Source organism: Poecile atricapillus, chromosome 1, assembly GCF_030490865.1.
Source record: "Poecile atricapillus isolate bPoeAtr1 chromosome 1, bPoeAtr1.hap1, whole genome shotgun sequence".
NCBI classification, from domain to species: domain Eukaryota; kingdom Metazoa; phylum Chordata; class Aves; order Passeriformes; family Paridae; genus Poecile; species Poecile atricapillus.
In genome coordinates this window covers 155,730,065-155,751,206 of record NC_081249.1, presented here as the reverse complement: position 1 = coordinate 155,751,206, position 21,142 = coordinate 155,730,065, and the positions used below count along the sequence as shown (strand labels likewise).

At 37.7% G+C, this 21,142-nt stretch overlaps 1 protein-coding gene across 2 annotated transcripts in view; it reads right to left on the bottom strand.

Annotated features, from left to right (window-relative positions):
* Nucleotides 1-21,142, bottom strand: part of NPAS3 (neuronal PAS domain protein 3) — a 587,887-nt gene that overhangs the window by 866 nt on the left and 565,879 nt on the right. For both annotated transcript variants that reach the window (XM_058829497.1, XM_058829498.1), the window contains 3 exons: nucleotides 7,684-7,831; nucleotides 4,438-4,553; nucleotides 1-1,453 (listed from right to left, as the gene is read on the bottom strand). The exon at nucleotides 1-1,453 is cut by the window's left edge and continues 866 nt beyond it. In XM_058829497.1, coding sequence (XP_058685480.1) covers nucleotides 144-1,453; nucleotides 4,438-4,553; nucleotides 7,684-7,831 — 1,574 coding nt within the window. In that variant the 3' untranslated portion in view covers nucleotides 1-143. The remainder of the gene's footprint in view (nucleotides 1,454-4,437; nucleotides 4,554-7,683; nucleotides 7,832-21,142) is intronic.

Below are 21,142 nucleotides of genomic sequence, written 5' to 3'. Positions count from 1 at the left end.
AAGAGAAAGGGAATGAAATGGGGACCATCATATTGAGATAATAAGCTGACCTGCTCAAATTCAAAGTGCTAGAATTAAAGGTCTAAATTAAAACATAGTCTATGCCTCAGAGTATAACACTGAACACAGTATGTGGTCATATTTCAATCCTCTTTCCGTTCCAGAGTCTGTGTAGTGTGAATGCCATTGCTGTACACAGGAAATGGAAGAGTGGAAAAAAGTCCTTCGGCAGTTGTGAACACATTCCCTGCAGGCATTTGGGTCAGACTGGCCCCGCTCACAGCACTTCCAAACGGTCCCGACATATTGAGTCGGTGAACGTGGTGGTAGAGCATTTCCATCGGTGTTTTAGGATCCAGCCCAAAGCTGGGGCTGTTAACATCAACAAAGTTAACAGCATGGGTGTTGGGGAGGAGGTTGCCCTGCATGGCTAAAGTAACTTCAGCTGGAGCATACCGAATAGTGCCAGTGGTGTAGACCCTCTGAGCAGCAGTGCTGGTCGCAGCAAGGGTTCCCGTTACCCTGTGAACCAAAGGAAGCACCACATTGCCTGCTTGTAACCTCTGAAGGGCTTCCAGATCCCCAGTGTACAACAAAGAGTTGGACGTTGTGGGACCTCCTGGATGTTTGTCCCTTGGAGATGCTGAAAGTGGGGGTGACAAAGGGTCAGAGGACACTGGAGCCAAGGCCGAGTTGGATGAGGTGCTGAACTGAGTTTTACGGCTGGCAGAATTTTCAGTCCCTGGTGGGGTGAGAACAGAGTCTGGAATGGAGACGTGTAAACTACTGCTGGCTTGGGGGGAAGGGAAGTGCTCGGAGCTGGGGGGCTTGGTCATACTGTAGGGTGATTCATTCCTTGAGATTTCCCTGTTGGGTGGGTAATTCCAAATACTGCTATCATTATCAAAATTGATAGGTTCTGAGATTTCTGTTTTAATTTTGAGCACTGAGGCACTGTTTGGTGACGAGAGCAGCTGGGGCTGGTCCACCAAAGCTGAGTCAAGTCCATTTGGACTTGAGGTGCTTGACAGCCTTCTCCGGGTCATGCTGCCTCCCTTTTGCTTTTTTCTCCTCTTCTTCCTCTTCTGATGTTTGCTGGAAGACTGGGCATTTACTTCACCTGCACTGTCTGAGTCCTTGGCACTGTCGGAGGTCAGTGATTCACAGTTCTGCAACCGCAAGTCTGACTCACTCTCAACATAGCGCTCCACTTTGATCTGCATAGAGCCAAGAGTGCCAAAACTGTCCTCAGGGGCCTTTTGATTCTCGAAGTCTGAGTTTTCAAAGCTGTCATCACTGTCCCTGCTGTCCTGGTTGCTGGAGCTGTTCCCATCCTCATTACAGTTCATTTCATTATCTGACTGATTTCCTGACTTTTTCCTGTCGGATTCAGGGTCTTCACTGTTTTCTGACTGGTTTCCTTTCTCATCTGACTTTGAGTTCTCGTTGTCCTCTGGAGAAAATGAAAGTGAGACAAAGCATTAGCAATAGGAACATAATATTAAAATCCAAGTCCAGATTTCTACCTACCAATGAGATTGGGTTTGCTTTAACCTTTTTTGGCAAAAGACGTTCTCTTCTGTAGTGCTGCATTTTTTTTCCAGTGTTGTGTTGGGAGAGTTTTGATCACGGTGAATGTCTCTGACTCAGGACTGTTAATGCACTAGAAGCCTATGCTATGTGGCTGCACCTCGATTGAGGGGGCCTTTTCATCTGCTCAGTGGACAAGAATCACGTTGACAGCTGTGAGCACAACGGCATTGTAGCCATGCCATCCAAAGAGGAGTCAGTGAACAATCCCATTATCACTGTTATGTTCTGGTGATTGTTCTTTCACATCCATGTTCTCCTACAGTGGGCAGGCATCCACGTACTTACTATACAACTGTTTACTAATGAGGACTCTTGCACTCTCATCTCATTTTCCTCTCACCATTGCCACTTTTGAAATGGCATACTCTCTGGCTGCAGTGGAATTACTGCTGATTTCCTCCTGTGCAAGAGGAGAAGCAACGCGTGTATAAATCGGAATGAATGAATAAACCAGTTAAAATGAATTAATAAACCGGTTTATTGTTAAAGGAATTTTGCTCTGTTGCTAGACTGTCTTATATTCTCCTGAAGGACAACAAATATAAAAAAATACAGAAAAAATAATCAGCCAGTGAATTAAATTATTGATTGATCCAAATCATCTAAAGACCATTGAAAATAGCACAGCTACAGCACTGAGAAGCTGTCACTCTTCTTGCCTGAATTCACTTAATTATAATTCTAATACGGGTGAGATAAACACTCTAGCCCACTGGACTAGGAGAGCCAAAGCAGCTTTGAGACTGAATATGCTCCATTATCACACTATGTTTGAAAGGGTCATGGAAGGTTTCAGGAAACCCCGTCCTTTACAGACCAGCCAGAAATCTTTTGTTGCTTAATAAAAGACGTTTTTCACTGATCTGAGCCAAGTACTACCCTTTTCAATATCCTTGTTTTAGGTGGAGAGGGGAAGGATTGGTTTGCCTCTAAAGATATTGGTTACTTCTGGAGCCATGTCAATACCAAACTATTTCCCAGAAGTGCTGAAGGTGGGTTTGACAGGAAAGCTGAGTGAGCATTCCAGGACACTGCACTTCACAGGTCATTTAGTGTGACTTTTGCTTGTGTGAGCACCAGCAGAGAGACTCTTCCTTTTGAAAAATAAAACCTATAGGAACTAAGTAGCAGCTGTAAACCCCTACATCTCATCCAGTTTTTTGTTCCATCTAGGATTGAATTTGTCCTACAATTTTTTCTTCCTTTTTTTTTGAAGATGCTTTCTTTAAAGGCCATAGTTTCTAGCTGGGAAAGGGTGGTCCTAGAGTGAGGTGGTCTAAAACTACACAATATTTACCTGGGATTATATCACAGCTTAAACTGAACTTGTTGGTTTCATCCAAAATACTGTTCCAATTTAAGGTCCTTCGGCATTTCTATTTAATTCTTTTGTAATAAACAAGTCCCTGTGTCTTCTGTCTTCCAAGACTCCCAGACATCTCATTCTGAGATGTAGATATCTCTGTACCCTTGAATGCTGTCTTGCTCTGCATCAGCTTTAGAAGTCATGAATATACATGTACTTCTCATGTTCTCACCTGGAGAAAATTCCAGTGCATATGGGTAATGCAAACTGTTCTCCACATATGTGTTATTTGGCTATTTAGGAACAAGACAGCATAAAGGAAGCACTGGGAATGGATAAAGAAATCCCCAATGACAGTGGTCAGCAAGACTGCACATTGACTTAAACCAAGCTGTCAAAGGAGAACAAATAAAAGCAAAAGATGAAAGAGAACAGCCATATAATATAGCATAGTATAGTATAATATGATATGATATAATACGATATATATGGTATCTATCATATATAATATAATATAATATAATATAATATAATATAATATAATATAATATAATATAATATAATATAATATAATATAATATAATATAATATAATATAATATAATATAATATAATATAATATAATATAATATAATATAATATAATATAATATAATTATAATATCCTGATCTTCTTCTTGCTTTTTCTGGATTTATAGTACTGTGATCCATTTTCTATAGACTGTTTTTGGTTGTTATCATAGACACGAGAGAAAAATCATATCCATCCATCCATCCATCCATCCATCCATCCATCTACATACAACAGCTGGGTAACATGTTTACTTCTTGGGCTACAGGAAAACACATTTGTTTCAAGGCCAGATGATTTGCACCTGTGCCTAGGTAACCACTGTTAAAACTAACAGAGAATGTGTGAACCATCTGTGCACTGGACCATCTGTAGGACTAATTTACACATAGAGCTTGACATGCACACTCAGCTTTTAATAAACTGCTGAACTCCCAGACTTAAAGAGCTTAGAAACAAGTTCTTGAACCCACACATTTTAATTAAATATAACTTTTAACCCAAGAAAACTCTCAATTTTTTCAATCTTCACTGCCCCCTAGTGAGACTCTTCAAGAATGTAGTTATACAGGGAAAAGAGTCATAAAGATTGACAGTAGAGACCTCTCTGTAGAATGTCTGCCTACTCTGGAAAGACAAGAACTTGAATTATATTCAACAGTTGCAATCCCAAGTCCTTTGCACAAGGCACAGTACTTGTTCATAAGCACAGCTGGGAAATCAAATATTTAGTTTGGTGCTATGTAGGCAAGAACACATGAAGAAACTGAAGAGAAATTCTGAGGAAATGGAAATGCTAAGGTCATTAAAAGATTTTGCTAGTGTTTTTCAATTTAATTTTATATGATTTTTTTTTTTTGTTATAATGGAACAACCAACACTTGAGAAGTAAAAGCAACTGGAAAGCTGACCGTGTGGCTTTCATGATATAAACCTCTTGTGGGTGTAAAGGCACACCATGTGTGTTACCTGAGTTGTCCTTTGAGTCCGATTCAGAGTCAGAGGTCTCTGAGGATTCTGAGGTTTTCTCTGGCAGATGAGGAAGTTGTGCAATATCCATTGGAGTGTCCTTGTACTCTGGGTTACTGAAGAGGATACAGCAAATATAAACAAAATTGGATGATTTGCAGTTTCATGATTTTTTCCTCTTTTCATATCAAAGTTCAGGAACAAAGAATATAAATAGGAAGAACAGCAGAGCAAACACAGAAACATGTATTTTTGGCTTCAGAGCTTCACAGCAGGAATTTTGTGAAGGTTTATTTTAATACTGCAGTCAAATACTTTTATTGACCAGGTACTAAACCTTGTTTGATTCTAGTGAAGTTTTAGAGCTATCAAAGCATCCTTGCTGAAGTGAGACATCATGGCTTGTGTGATATCTAGCAGTAAAGATACACCATGTAATCATCCAACAACAGAATATCTCGATTTCGATCCCATTACTGTGCCTGGGAGGACAGAGAGGGTGTTTTAACTTTTCCAATCTGTTTCTCTCCTACTGGCAATGTCTATTAGAGTTATCTCTGTAGAAATGTTCTCTATCAACCTCGCCAGAGTTCTTTCAATACTTGTTTTCTCAACATTCCAGTTTTCCACATTTTAATCAAGCATATCATACATGAAGTTATTAAGAAGGTGCTCAGCTAGGGCTAAAGAAGTGACCACTGCTCCAAAGAATCTGGCCAAAAATTAGATAAAATAGGTTATATATTTTTAAACACTGCACACATACATCCACATCAGCAAGAAACCAAAAACAACCTCTCTAACTATGTGACAGATGCACATGTGCATGTTAAGATGCATATGTTAGGGATAAAGAACTGTCAACACACCCATTATAATCATATCTTCATCTGCTCATGTGGTGCTCACCTGTGACTTGTTAGCAATGAACATGACTGCAATCTAAAAAAGCTACGCTGCCAGAGAAATGGAAGAAAACCCCTACAACACTATGATTTTGCTTGGTTTGTACCTTTTAAAATGTGTTCCTTTCTAAAATGCATGCAAATGCAGGGAAACAGACGTAGCTAAACATAAGTGGTAGAGAATATTAAAAATAACAAAGTCTTTAATAATTTTTCAATAGGTGAGCATTTCCACGCAGTTCAAATGCAAGTCTGGTAAAGCAGAAAACCCACAGTCCTGCACAGAATATGAGGCAGCACTGGGGGTGTCTGACACACGATCACAACGACACTACGTTCATATTCAGCCTCTCAGAGAGTACTGTGAAAACTCAGAGTTCACACAGTTCACATTGAGATGCCATGTTACGATTATCATCTTTATGGCTTTGTCCTGACAAAGTGACTTTATTCTGTTGCATCCCAGGGCAGTCTCCAAATCTGCCCCCTCCAAGCAAAAGATGTTTGAGGGCTTTCACACTGTGAATAACAAGTTGCTAGAACAAGAACAGCATTAATCCTCCCTGTCACTATAATTAGTCTATCCTTTTACAGACAGCTGAATCATACTTTCTAATGCATGGAAATGTATACAGACCAGTACTCCTGCTAAGAGTAGACCTAATTATGCCTTGATCTGTTATTAAAATATTATTTGGACATTTGGATCTTTTGTGGATTCCAGTACAAGGAGAAATATAAATTAAAAATACAAATTCAGTGAAGATGTTAATATTTCTCTAACAGACCGGTGAATGGAATACACTAGAAAAATCAGGTTCTGGGAGGAGACTGGGGAAGACCACACAGCTTTTGTTTTTTTGGTAGGTATATTCTGCTTGTAGAGAAAATTATTTTTTGGGATGTCTGTGGACTAGGTTCACCTATTGTCTAGAGAGCAGCAAAGGGGACAGAGGCAGCTGTTCATAATTCTTATGGATGACTTTTACAGCTAGAGCTGGAAATATGAGAACATTTCTGGGCATTTTGCAGCCCTGTTAAGGACTGGGGCAGTGAAACTGTACTTCCAGTCCTGAATTGTCAGCCTTAAGCCAACCTCTTGAAATGCTGCGTTCTGCCTCACACTTGCAAAAAAGAGACAGGAAAAGGTAGCAGGATAAGGATATATTCAGAAAAGTCTGTGCTCAATCATATCAAGCCCAAAAATTGCAAGTCCCAGTGAAAACTCCACTGCCACGCAAGGTTTCGCACAGTACCCCTTCAATGCTCTCCTGCCAGGGGTTGCTTCCTTCTCTTCCCCAAAAGGGGAATCAAAAGCGTTTCAACATGCAAGTTTAGGCAGGCACAGTCTCTTCAGGGCTTGCTGGACTTGGCATAATAAGTCACAATCTAACCCCTAGACATCACTTTGAACTCTCATGGCATCAAAGGGAATGTAACAAACCATGACAAGCAACTTAAAAGGAGAACAGGCCAGAAAATGACAACTGCATTTCATGACAATCTCAAGGTTTCAAATTTTATTTGTTTGTTTGTTCTGCTTTGGAATGAAACAGAAAATCTCCCAAACTTATCGAACATTTTCACAAAACAGAATGTGTTGAAAGGTATTTCCAGATAGGAAAGGTCAGGTTTATAATTCACTGTCTCTCAGTGACTGTTGGTTTTCCCTTGAGCTCTGAAACCAGTCCTTTAAAAATACCTTGGCAAAATATGATTTCTCAGGGAACAGCCTTTCATTCAAGCCATTACTACTATCTCTATTTAAAATAATTCTAATAGCTTCAAATAGTATTTTATAGTACTTTTATTTTTAAATGCTATTTTGCATTTTTCAGTGTGAATATTATCCAATTCTTATAGGAACAACCAAGTAGTTTGAGCCTTTTTTGTTCTGAGAAAGTTCTTCTCTCTGGAATGAACTGGCAAATTCCTTTCAGAGATAACTTTTTTTGGCATACCAGCAGTTTGCTTCCCTGCATTTTTAATATTCAAATAAAACAGTGTCAAACACTTCATACCAGATTTTATAACATAGCTACTGAAAGTTGGTGTGGATAATTTTTGTCTTTGAGCTCAGATTGAGTAGATTTCAGGGCATGCAATATTATGTTGGAGGGCCTATTTCAAGAGTGAGGCAGCATAATAATTCAAGAATATTCTCATGTGCTGAGATGCCTCAATAGCTATAACAAAATGGCATGGCTTTTGACGTGGACTATATGAAAAGTTCTTCCTCTTAGCTTTCTCTGGTAGGCTGTTGTTTTTTCCCTAGACCTCTCACTGACAGACAAGCAACAGAGACAGCAGTTCAACCGAGAGAAGTGCCTGGGAGACCTACCTAAGGAGGTAATTGACCCAAATGATATTCTTCTCACTTGCGTTCTTGGCGTTGACAGCTATGGTTGCACTAGATTGTATCCAGATATAACCTCCATTCTTCTGCATCCAGCGGTAATACTTTGTTACACACTGACCCTTATTCAACACTGACAGGAAAATACAAACAAAACACAAGCAAGATAGAGTACATGTTAGAATTGTGGTAAAATGACCTTCATTGTACAACGTACCACAAGAGCAAGGAGAAGATACTTGGCTTCCTCTGGATTTAATGCCAGTGAGATGACAAACAGGATCTGAAATTCAGTTTAACTAGCTTCACATTTTAAAAGTTTCTAAAGTATAATTTTAATCTGCTTTTGCAAACTCTAGTTGAAGAAGAAATGTAAAAAACCCCAAAACCCAAAAATCTCTACGGTTCTCGGAATACTTATTGCTGCGTGGACATTTCCAATGCATTCAATGTCAAACTGTAAAAAAAGAGAAGGAAAAAAAGAGGCAAATTTATATGTGATTTATTCATAGCTCCTAGGTAGACCTCTTTGAGATTCTGGATATTTGAAAGGTTTGGGAAGATACTCTACCCCTGCTGCTTTGATCATTTCTCCTCATTGCAGGCGATATCAACCACTGAACTTATACATCTGTTTCTTTGATCTTGTCAAACAGAATTTACAGTTCTCAGATGAACCAAATCTCCACTGGTCAGTGGGGGAAAAGTCTTTGGAGAATTTACTTTCTACCAAAGCAAAGTAAATCCACCAACAGGCTGAGAAAGAGGCCTAAGGGAGGCACAGAATGGCTTGGTTAGAGCCAAAGAGTGACAGTTCTCTCTGATGCTTGAAATATGCTAGGAAACAGAGGAAGAAGTAAAAGCAATCAGTAATGTGAAACGGTGCTATTAAATGCTCACAGCAAGACGGCTTAAAAATACAGATGTTTAAAGTAATACTTCAGACAAAATATTGCCAAGTTGGAACGGATTTGTTTTGTATCTGATTCTTCCGTGTCAGGAGAAGGGAATGAAAGGCAAATCTTTCAGTGGAAGGGAGCAGAAGGGTTTTAGAAAACCTGTAAACTACACAAAATCTGGGCACGGTTGTTGCTGGAGCCCTTTTCTTCCCTGCCTGCCTCCCAATTCCCACAAAGCTTCGTGCACTAGAGGGCAGTGTGCCTTCACAGTCACTGCCTGCTTTTGTCATGTCCTTGTCTCCGTCTGCGAAAATGAAAAACCTCTAACTGCTGTAATAAATTTGGCTAAATTAGCTGCTAAATGGTTATCTCAAGTAATATGTATTTGCATTAATCATCTTGCTCTAAACCAGAACAAGCCAGAGTCCTAAAGACGTAGTAAATTCATATTGTCCATTTAATTACGGCTAATAAGTGCTTCATATACAATAGTTTCATGAAGTACATTTTCCTTTTTTTTTCTTTTTTTTTCTTTTTTTTTTTTTTTTTTTTTTTTGGTAGAGAGGAAAGAAAAAAAGTCACTTTGGAAAAGGATAAGTATTTAAGGCAGTTAAAATTCCTACCATAAATGTGACAAATGACACTTAGGAGCTTTCAAGTTAACCAAATGTCTATACCCCCAATTATATATATGAATGTATCTATATCTAAATCCGTGTACAGCAGATATCTACAGAAAAAGATGTTTACAAAGGCAGTCTTACAAACAGTGATGTTTCTTTACATTGGAGGGATCCGCCAATCCCCACTGCAATTTTTTAACTACTAGAGAAAAACATGCATGTAAAATAGTGCCATGTAAAGTGAATGTAAAGCACAAGTTATGTTCAGCTCTAATATAAATATTTGTATCTGGGTCCTGTTTTTTTCAGCAGCCTCTAGTGAACTAAGTTTGCTACTAGCAGATATCGATATTTCCCCTAAATTTTTACTTCTGTATTTCAAGCTCTACATATTCTACTATGATAATTCATTGTCTTCAAAACCTCATTATACAGCAGAATAAAGATAAAATACGAACAACTGACTACGCAGCATTTCTGTCAAACCAATATTGTAAGCCACTTTAGAAAACAATCTCACATAAATTAGCCCAACTTTATCAGTTATGAAGAATAAGGGAAGAAAAGCACTGCTGTAAGTTTTGATTATGGTAGGCATTTCCCCTTCAGTAAAACAGGACATTCAAAATACTCTGCTTACAGCTGAGTGTAAAACTGATGTGCACACAAGTGTGGAATGGTACTATCTCTCTTCTGAAAACATGAATACCCACAGTTGCGTGCAGAAGCTAGTAAAATCTGTCTGGACTTGTACCTACTACATAAACCATTGTCTTCCTTGGAAGAGTTTTTATCTAGGGAGTTTACCATGCCAGACAGATGCCAAAGGACAGCTGTCCACATTCACATTTGAAAATCAAAGTACCAGGTGAGTCACTAGCCAGGGGCTGAAGGACACACTGCAGTTCTGCATAGTGATAGTTATAAGGACCCAGATTCTCCAGCTCTTTTGCTCATCCTAGACAAGTCCTTCATCCTTCACTAACTTTTATATTGGTTGTTGCACCACTGGAAAAGTCTGTGTCATGTACTGAACAGAGCATTCATTTCAGAATTATGGAAAAGAGGAAAAGAAGCCTGCTTTCTCAGGAATGAGAATTCACTGCATCAGAGCTATATACAAACCATATACACTCAGAGTTCAGGCTCCCAAGTACAAAGAATACATCCAAAGAATGTCTGAAATACTGTATTAAAAATGAACTTTCCATAAAGTTCATCTACCTGCAAATTCCCACTCTATTTTTGGCCAGCTCAGATATACTACCAGATAGACAAAATTTTCTTTGCTGCATCTGTCTAAAGCACATTTCATATAAGAGATTTGTGGACCACGCTCTGAAGGAAGTCCCACGATTCAATATAAAAATTCTCTCTATAAAGAGATTCTTTGGCAGGCAAGCTGCACTGTGCTGCTAAATCTGGTTCTTACCTCCTCTGAGAGTTCACTAGGCACCCCCAAGTCAGTTCTGAAAATTCACAGTATACCTTGGAAAGAAATTTCTAAATGTGAGGAAAGAAAATAATGAAAAAAATTTGAAATGTTTTCTAATTTACAGTATCTTTTTACTGCTCCATTGTCAACCTGCAACTTAGAAATTAGATGAGAATTTTGAGGCAAAAAAGGCAATTAGAAGGAGGCATCAGGGAGGGAAATTATCCCAGTTTATTCATAACCTAGTGTTACTGAGTAAAGCCCTGTTTCATTTTAAAGATCTTCAGTTTGCACGTATAATAAAGTTACTAATTTTGAGAAGAAATGAAAGTAAAGAATCACTCCACTCTAAGGTCTGATTGTGAAGTTATGTTTTCTAACTAGCAACAGACCACACATTTCAATTTAGCATAAACTTCTGAAAATGTAATGTCATGTAGGTTACATCCTGAGTTTCCAGGATGTTTTGTTTTCATGTAAATCTCTAACTCAGTGAGGAGCAGTGCAGATCATTTTATATTTCTATTTGTGTTATACATGGAGTGCCCAGTATGACAGACAAGGTGAGCCTTGTGAGCACATTGGTGGGATGGCACATGTGATGGGATTACACAGGATTGGGTTATATAATTTATTAATATACACACACACACAGACACACACAGACACAGACACAGACATACACACACACACAAACCCTTTAAGCAAAGGGACTAACTGAGGGTTAATGTTTTAAAATTGGTGACCTTTATGTCAGCTGCACAGATACATTCCCTAAAATGGTGGATGCTAAACCTGATTAAAATTTGCTGAAATGTTACCTAGTTCCTCAATTTGAATTCAGTGGTTGGCATGCAAGAAGTGCACAGTATGTCATGCTAAGAAATAAAAAAAAACCCCTCACTTATTTCTCAAAGTATGAATATATTGCTGTGTACACAGTTCCCAACAGAGGGATTTCAGTTTTCCTTGGTAGCTTTGTGCACAGCAATATTCTTGTAGCAGTGGAATGACGGAGGGGAAAAAAGAAGAAACAGTCAGTGTTCTTTGCAGGAACCTATTTCAGTTAGAAAATTAAAATAAATCAGTACAAGTTTGTCTTCAGAAATATGGTTACAAATAGAAAAAGAACATAGTTTCTTCCTGTAAGGCTGTTCTGAGAAATCAAAGCCAAAGCTTCTAAATAGTGAGTTGTGTTTTAAAAGAAGGAAGTAGTTTAATTCAGTTTGAAGAGGAGATGAAGAAATTGTGTATCAAAAGCAGTCTTTTAGCAAAGTCTCTTACAAAAGGACATTTTACTCATGTGCATATGCATTTAAAAGCTACACTATATTGCGTATTCAGGTAAGTATTGAGTAAATAGGAAATGATGAGATCATCTTACATATTCACACAGCTTCACAAAGAGGCTCTTTATAATTGGTGAAAATATTGAGGTTACATCTGCTGTGCTATTCACCCTTCTCCTTGAAATACCTTTATCAATGACTGGATGGTATTGATACTGAACTCCTCTCATGGTAAACTTATAAGAATATTTTTAATTTACTGCACAAGGATGAAATTGCCGCACTTAATACTACAGTTGGATACTTAGCTGCAGCCACAAGTACTCTTTCTACATTCACAAAACTGGCAGACGAAACATGAAAAGGAATACTGACTCTTTAATCTCCACTTCTCCACCTAAGGCCCAAGGCAAGCTGACAGGGTAACTTCGTTCTGGAAACAGAGGGGTTTTTATTTTTTTTAATTCTGGATTACTTTTTCTTCTGCTTTTGAAAACTGTGGGCTATAGGGGAATGAACCTGACATAGATTTAAAACAAGAATGAGTTTCTTTATCTGAAAAGTTATAGTCCTTGATGCTTACAGGAAGGTCATTTTCAAGACCCACAGGAAAAATAGCATCACAGCCAGAAAGAGTGCATTAAGTGCCTTATTTGCTTGTAACAGAGACAGTTTTCCATTTATAACAGCTCCGAGGATCAAGTGAGTCTTTGATGTTGTAAGGACTTTCCTATAGATTTTGCAATTAGTGAGCTAGATGTTTTAAATACTGGGTATGCCTAAATTGGATTTTAGCAATGAAAAATATTTAGCAATGTTAAATGATGCTTGCTACAGAATTAGGAGCTAGATGATAGGAGACTTGTAGACATGTGGTGAGGAATCATATGTCAGCTACGTAATTCTCCACAAACAGTTCTATTTTGGATCTACTCTAGGGTAGAGTGAGGAGGAGGGGATTAAGCCTGGACAGTGTACAAATGCACTGTCCACCTACCAGACCAGAAGCAAGGCCTTCAGAGAAGACTGCCTGGTAAAGAATGCCACCTTCCCATCACAAGAGTCCCTGTGGGTCATGCTGCTCTACCTCTCTTCACTATATACAGCTCCTTACCAGCCCTGTCTGACTAACTCTATCTCAACAGAGCTCTTCTAAGAAAAATACAAAGCTGATAACAGTTTTAAGAAAATACTGGTTCTGTGAGGCTTTAGAAAGCTGCATTTTACTCACAGCAAATGGCAGCAGAAAGCCCTGAGTGCTGGACAGTGAATATCTTTTTTAGCATAGGGTAGAATGCAATATATCGTGTCAATACCACTGACCGAGACCTGGCTCCTACTGTGATATGAATATCAGAGAGTAATAGTTGCAGATTTATAAACATAAATTCATCTTTTCCTACCATAAGCAGGAAGTAGCAGATCAGGATCATGAAAGAAAACTGTACTTCACTATTCAAACTCCCACCTAACTTCTTCATTCACCTGGGGTATTCTTTTAAGCACCTACAGTCACTCTAAAAATGGTATGTACGGCAATCGATTCACTGCTTACTTTCCAATATGAAATACTGTTTAATCTTCTTGTGTAGGGATGTTACATACATAAATATGTGATAAATTAGGAAAAATTAAGTATCAACAATCTTGCAGAAAAAAATAAAGAACCTTTATCAAGCATCTAGAAAAATTTGAAACCTTAAGAATGTTTAAAAACTTAAGTAATACTTTTCCTGCCTCTTTACAGAAAAGCAAATGTTAAAGGTGGTCTGAGTCAAACTATTAAAAAATGTGGATTCATATTAGGATCAAAGTTTGTAACTTCCCAATTACAGTGAGGAAGGCCTTGCATGCTGTATGTGAAAATTATCTCAGATTAGGACCAGAAAGATGTTCTGTTTAAAATCAATTCCATGTTTTCAATTTACATGACATCAGTTCACAGCAGCAGTGCAAATTTATTAAAACCGAGCAAAGACACAGAAAATTGTGTTTCCCAGCACTATGGAAATCATCATCTCCTACTTGAACAACAGAGGCACTTTTCTTCCCCTCTTCTTTTCGTGATTATTATAACATACCATTTTCCCATGGCCGGACATCTGAAATGACAACTTTATAATTATGCATAACCATGAATATTAACAAGACTATATAGTTCTAGGTAAAATGTTTATTTCAAAACATTATGTAGGTATTGATCAAATGGAATGCAATGTATTGCTAGAGGCACTATTCAATGGAAGCTTATGGCATGCATATTAAAAAACTGTTCTGTGGTTTCTATAGATAAAATTAATGTAAATAAATGATATCAGTTTATTTTATGACAGATTAGGTTGAAAAAAAGAGCAGCAGATTTTTCTACCTAGGATTCTCTAGGATTTCTTCTCTCTTTCTGAACTTTTTTTTCCCCTCATGATTTGTCTCTCTCCCCATGACTTCAATCCTGCCATAAAGTGATTTTCTTCTGTTAATATTGAAACGGTCGTTTAGAAACCCAAGCCTGCTTTGAACACCAACTTCAGACAGAACTTCCATTATCATTAATGAACTCTCTGTTCAAACTGTAGGGGAAAATGAAATCCCAGATCCAAATTTTGCCCTTAGCTACTAAAACTCAACATCAGAGGAGAAATTTGGCCCTGCTTGCTCAAGAAACTGAAATCTGTCCTCCATCTCTCCACTGACATTAATGTCCATCATATGACAACCTATGTAAGATTAATGATTTTAGAATATAACCCTTTCCATGCCAAATGTATCTGCAGACTATACATAACTACATCTCCCAAAAACAGGAAAAGAGACTGAAGATTCATGGAAACAGATTGTCAGCAATATTAATTTTATCTTTGAATTACCTAGGTTAAAGATGGTCTGTTTCAAGGGACAGGAACCCTTTAAACATGCTTTAATTTCTGGGATAAGGGTCCCTGTTTGGGTTATTGGGCTGAGTGAAATGAGTGATTTCCTCAGGCTAATCTCTAGAGGAAAGGCATCTAGAGCACAGTGTCATGGTGGTATGGCACAGCCAAATGTTCAAACTCCCTCTAACCACCACAAAGATTCATCACTGTCTCATATCTGATAGCAGACGTTTTGAAACATACTGTCCCTTTATACCAAATGACTTTTAAAAAAACCCCAAAGATTTCCACCTTTGTCCACAGGCCTTAAAAAGACAGCTTAGTGTTAACAAAAAAAAACCCAAACACAACTTTTAAAATTAAAAATAAAATTAAAATAAAAATAAAAGAATAATTGGATTAATTATTTTTCTTGTGAGCTGAGATGCAATATTTAGCAACCTATGGACACTGGGTTAAAAGGCTTCAGGTGTTTTGAAGGACATTCCCAAAAGACTGAGGCAAAGTCCTGTACCAGCCCACTCACTTTATAGGTTATCAGGCATCAAAACCAACATGGACCCACCACATGACACATGGATGGCAAAGCCTCAGGTGATTTATGCAGGTTCTTTCAAAGGAGTGCTAATGAGACCTACTGTCACACATTTGATATGTGCTACACAGTTTACTGATACTGTTTTCATATCCTTACAGCTTTGAAAACTGTCTCCCTTAGACACACAAGGTCAGCAGTCCAGACCTTTGAAAAAAAGAAAAAGAAGAGAAATAGCCCACAGCACTAGCAGGTTTCTAAAATCCTGGGAAAAACTGTAAGTTTCATCATACCTTCATAGTGACAGTATAGGATGGGGTATTTCACAGCCTAGTAAACTACAAACAAAATCCTTAATCCATTCTTGGATTTTCAGTGGGACAACACAGTTTCTGATTTAGACTACAAGGTGATGGAAATTTCTGGTCTCAATAAACTTGGAGAGAACCTCTGCAATGAAAGTAGGAAGATATGTGACTGAAGTACTTTTGTCCTTTTTGAAAATGGCATACATTTACATCCTCTAGCAACAAGCACAGAAATAGTTTGGTGGACAGAATGAAGGTGAAGCTACTCGACATGTACAACATCCTTTATTCCCATGGCTTTTCATGTTAACATATGCTTCTGCAATTTACCACAAGAATAATATCAAAAGATAAATTCCTTTTTGGGGTTGGAAATTTTGGGCACAAAAAGACTTAAAAAAACCCCCAGAAAATTATTAACAGAGAAACTGGAAAACACAGAGGTTACCAGCAGAAGTCAGAGCTCAACCTTCACTCTATGACCCTTTAATGCAGCATATATTTATACAGCTGGTATTATGTACACTTTTAAGGTCAAAATAAGACATTTTGGGTGCAAATTTCAACTAACTACGAGCTATGGAAGACACAATTGAAAGTCTACAAACTGAAATGGAAGTGCACTACATCAGTATTGCATTAGATTTAATTTGAAGATGAAATAGCATCAGGAATTAAGTTAAAGGGTTACTGATGCAAACAATATCTGAGGCATCTTGCAAAATAACTGTATATTGCTAAGCTACAGAAAGCAAAATTCTTCAACTAAGTTTAGCAGCTAATGATTTAAATAGCTTAAAGATTTATCTTTGTAGGGTTTTTTGGTTTGTTTACTATCCCAAAGATTGGATTCTCTTGATAAACACTTATCTACTTTACATACAGAAAGCATTTGTCCAATATGAAAAAAAATTGCATTTGAAAAACTGAGGCACAAAATATCACAAAGACTGGAAATTTCCTGGGATTAAAAATGATGTCTGAGTATTTTTGTGGTTAATGGAAAATTAAACCACCAAGTATTACAATAGTAACAACTATTGTCCATGCACAAAAATGTAAGCATCACCTGTCAAGAAATGAGGCAGCCATGAGTTAACAGAGTAGAAAACAAGGGTACAAGGCACACATAATTGCACACTGCAGACTGTTTTTCCCCTTCTTCTAAATAAGTTAGACAGACCAATATCTCATGTAAACCAAAGAAGGATTTGCAGGAGCAAGCACATCTTCAGGATTTCAAAGCATGGCTAAAAGACATGACAATACACAGTCTTGGGTAGGTGTACATCTCTCAAGATTCATTAGGACTGAAAAACAAACACTAGGCATGTGCTAAAACCAAAGTCCATGATCCCTTTTGGCCCTGTATGAAAATAAAAAACATTTTCTTTACATGATTCCATTTCTTCCAGTTTCTTATCTCCTGTTCCCTCATCTTTCTGTATCACCACTATCTCCAGCCAAAAGGACTAAAGGGTGCCAGTGTCCAACACAGAAATCTTTGCAGGCCCATACTATGGACAGAGAGAAAGATTGTGCAGGTAGTCAGACCAGCACTTCTGCAATACTTTGAAAACAGCATACACTAGGCTGTCACCACAGTGCCAGCTGGGTTTAGTTTAAGAAACTGCTAAACCCCTGACATTCTATCAGCCTAATTTAGAAGCAATCTTGCTTTCCAGCAATGATAATAAACTTGTACAAACATGAGATTCATTTGTATATTTTAGCACTTTATTTGAGTCCTGGAATGTAAAATCTGACATTGGAATCAGTTTGATTTTTTTGGTTATTGAAGATATTAAGCTCTACAAGAGCATTGAAATTTCGATCTGATTAGGATAAAAATTCCTCAGGATCAAAACACTTCTTTTTTTCCCCCTACAGTTTTACTAATTGTGAGCTACTTGACATTGCAGAGTTATTCCACAGCATGATAGCAAAATATGTGAAGTATTTTACTGTTAGAAATTATCAACTCATTCTATTTGTTTTTCATGTGTTTGAGGTTATTAAGAGAATAAAAAAATTATAACTGATGTGCATAAGTTAAAAGGGTTAATTCAACTACAGCTGGTAGGCTAAACCACTAAGCAATATTTTGTAGAGCAATAGATTTTTTTCTACTGAACATACATAAAAGAAAGCATGAATATATAACTGATTTAAAAGCAGACTGAGGGGGTAATATTCCTTGAAAAATAGGGGAGCTGTGAAAAAGGTGAATGTGGAATAGTTTATTTTCAGAAAGACTGGATTATTCTAACCACTGGAAACCAGATAAAGTAGATGAGAGGGAGTGCTACCAAACATACTCATCAGAGACCTTTGCTTTATGGGAAATGAACTGCTCTGGCTCACTGTTCCTGAGGAATTGTATTTCTTATGGTTGTAAATCAAATCCTGAAGAAAGAGGATGATATTTTCTAAGCAATAGCTGACGACAACAGTATCTTTCTTGTCAGAGCCGGGTTTCTGAATTTAGGCCTCAATTAGGATTCCAAAATGAAAAACCACACATTATATACCAATACCAATTGGTATGTACTTGTGACAGTGCTCTTGCAAACAATATATTAATTTTGAAATGGTGGCATGTTATCATATATTTGCCCAAAAGTATATTCATGGTTGCCTTCAGTGGTCTTGACTTTTTTTTCTTCCTTGCTGCTTTCTTAATGACTTCATTGAAGAGTAACGTCAAATACTTGATGTTCAATGAAGTTCATTAATTTTTTACAATTAAATAGAAGATGTATACTCCTACAGCATATGACATCCACTCATTCTTAGCATGAAATGAACTTCTTAAAAAAGGGCTGTTACAGACTGCTGAATGATAGCAGTGTCAAAAAAAGGGAAGTACATATGCACAGCATCATACTCCCCACAGCTGCAATTGCCCTTGCTGCACTCTACAGAGTGCAAAGACCTGATACAACAGTAATTTTATTGATCTGTTTGATTTCTGGTGTTGATTTGACATCAAATATATCCTGCTAGGTTTAAGATCTTTGTCACTGATGTCATAAGAACAGGGGCAGTTCTACTCATTCAGGGACTCATGGCTTGGTGAAACTGCACAAACTGCCCTGTGGTTGACACACAGTTCAGTTCAGCAATGCTTTTATGCAGTGGTAAGTAAATAGAGAGGATCCTATCACCTTCCCCATCCTTACAAATGGTAAACCAGAACTGGGCCATGAGGGGTCTTTCTAGGGTGTTAGCTCTAGATACATAACTGTGAAACAAAACATTCAATTACAGCTCTTTCATGCCACGTAACCTAATGAAAAGCTCTGTTACAGAACTAGGATTAGAGACTCTCTGTGCCAGGGTACAGCCAGACCTGTAATTTTTGAGGGTTTGGTTGAAACAAGAGTTGTTGCAGCTTAGCCAGTTTCTGTGGATTGGCTGAACCAGCAGCTGGGCCATGATGCTGGATGTGTACAGGCTGTTAGAACATTTTAACTATGATCTCTGTGAGAGAGACTTGATTTATGGTAAGTGATATCTGTCATGATTCTACCAGCAACACGGTGAAGATGAACAAATGAGAAGATTCCCAAACTCCTGAAACAATGAAGCATTTTAAAACAGGAAAAAGCTTAATAAGGTAGCATTGTAACACCAAAAAATTGGCTGAGAGATTTGTGTAAAAAAAAGCATGATCATTCAAAGGCTGAATGAAACACAATAGAAACAACAAATAAAAGCATAAACTTTAATTTTTGTTTGGAAAAAATGATGTTTCAATAGCTTATGTTATCATGCCATGTATTATGGAGTTGCTATAAATGCAGGCATATACACAGAGTTGTTTTATTAATTCACAAGAGCATAAAAATAAATCTCTTAATAGAAATTTTGAACCTAATGGAATTTTTGCAATTTACTTCACTGCACTCAGAATTTAAGTCCACAAAAAATTGTTTTTTTAGGGCATAACCCCCATGTCCATTGAAGCCAATGAAAGCTTTTCCGCTGACCATAACTGACCTTTCATTAGGGCAGTAGTTCCTTTATAAAAGCCTGTTGTCACTACTATAGTCTTGCAGACCTTCTTCACAATTATATTCGTTATGGCCACATTCCTGAGACTGCTTTTGTCTTCTTTTATCTGAGACAGAGCTAACAAGGCCTGCTTTCCTAAGTTTCTAATTGGCTGCCATGATCTGAAGCCATCAACAGCCCTCTTGATTTTTTTTTTTTTCTGTGTAATTTTGTGCAACGTTTTCTTCTTTGCTTGTTTTCCTCTTTGATGTCTTTGAATATCTTGGATGAGAAAGAAGGATGTAGTGGTCTTACTTTTTCCTTATATGTTATCAGGAAATAGGCAGAATAGCAGTTTTACTTGCTAAAATCTACAATTGCAATTTGGAATTCTTCTTGTTTTAATAATTAAAAATTATTTTATCTCCTTTAAAAATAAACCAAGATTTTTGATTGCATTCTCCATCAAACACAACCTTTTCAGTTTGCTACTTTCTCAGGTCCTGCTTTGTTTTCTCACTAGTGTTTTCCATCCATTACTTTAGCTTCCAGGTCCTCTTCAAAATACTTCATAAAACTGCCTTTTGTTTGTTTTTTGTTTGTTTTTTTGTTTGTTTTTCATTGTGCTCTCAAGCAGTTATTTCCTATTATTTACTGGCAAATGTCCTGTGCTCTCTACTTTGGGGAATGAGTTCTGCTGGGTTCCATTTTCCACAGCCAGTGTTTGCCAGTTTATGAATTTTAACTCTAATTCTAGTTTTACTAAACCAGGAAGATTTTCTCTTTCTAGTTTGGTTTGAATTTGATTTTATAGGATTGACAAGTTGCTGTGAAGTATTTTGGGGTTCTCCAATTTTTTTCTCTTGGTTTATATACAATTTTTGTCAAATGCTAGAAGTTGAACATCTCTCTGGGCAAAGATATGAACCACTTTGACTTCTGCAGAACTAATAGCTGGCAGATGTTCTTCTCCAGTTACTCCCAAGACTAATTTAAACTTGAAGATCTTTCACAGAGAGCATGAGTTTGAACATGGAACAACAAATGCAAAGTCCTGTATCTGGGATGGACAGATATGTTACAGGCTTGGGACTGACTGGCTGGGTTGAAGCTTTGTGAAAAGGGACCTGTGCTGGACACTACACTAAGCATGAATCAGCAGGGCTGTACCAAAAATGTACAGCCAGCAGAGCACAGAAAGTCATTATGCCCTTTCACTCATCACTCTTTAAATTGCATCTGGAATCTAATTTTAGGCTCCTACCATGGGAAATATATTGATAAACTTCAGTGATCTCAGAAGAGGTCTGTCAAGACACCCAGGGGCTGGTGTACTTGCTCTGTGAGGAAAGACTGTGGAACCAAGCTTGTTTAGCCTGAAGACGAGGTCACTTCAGGAGAACCTAGCAGCATATCTGCAAGCAGGATACTGCAAAGATGGAGCCATGAGCTGCACCAGCAAACAGGGAAATTCCAACCAGATAGGAGC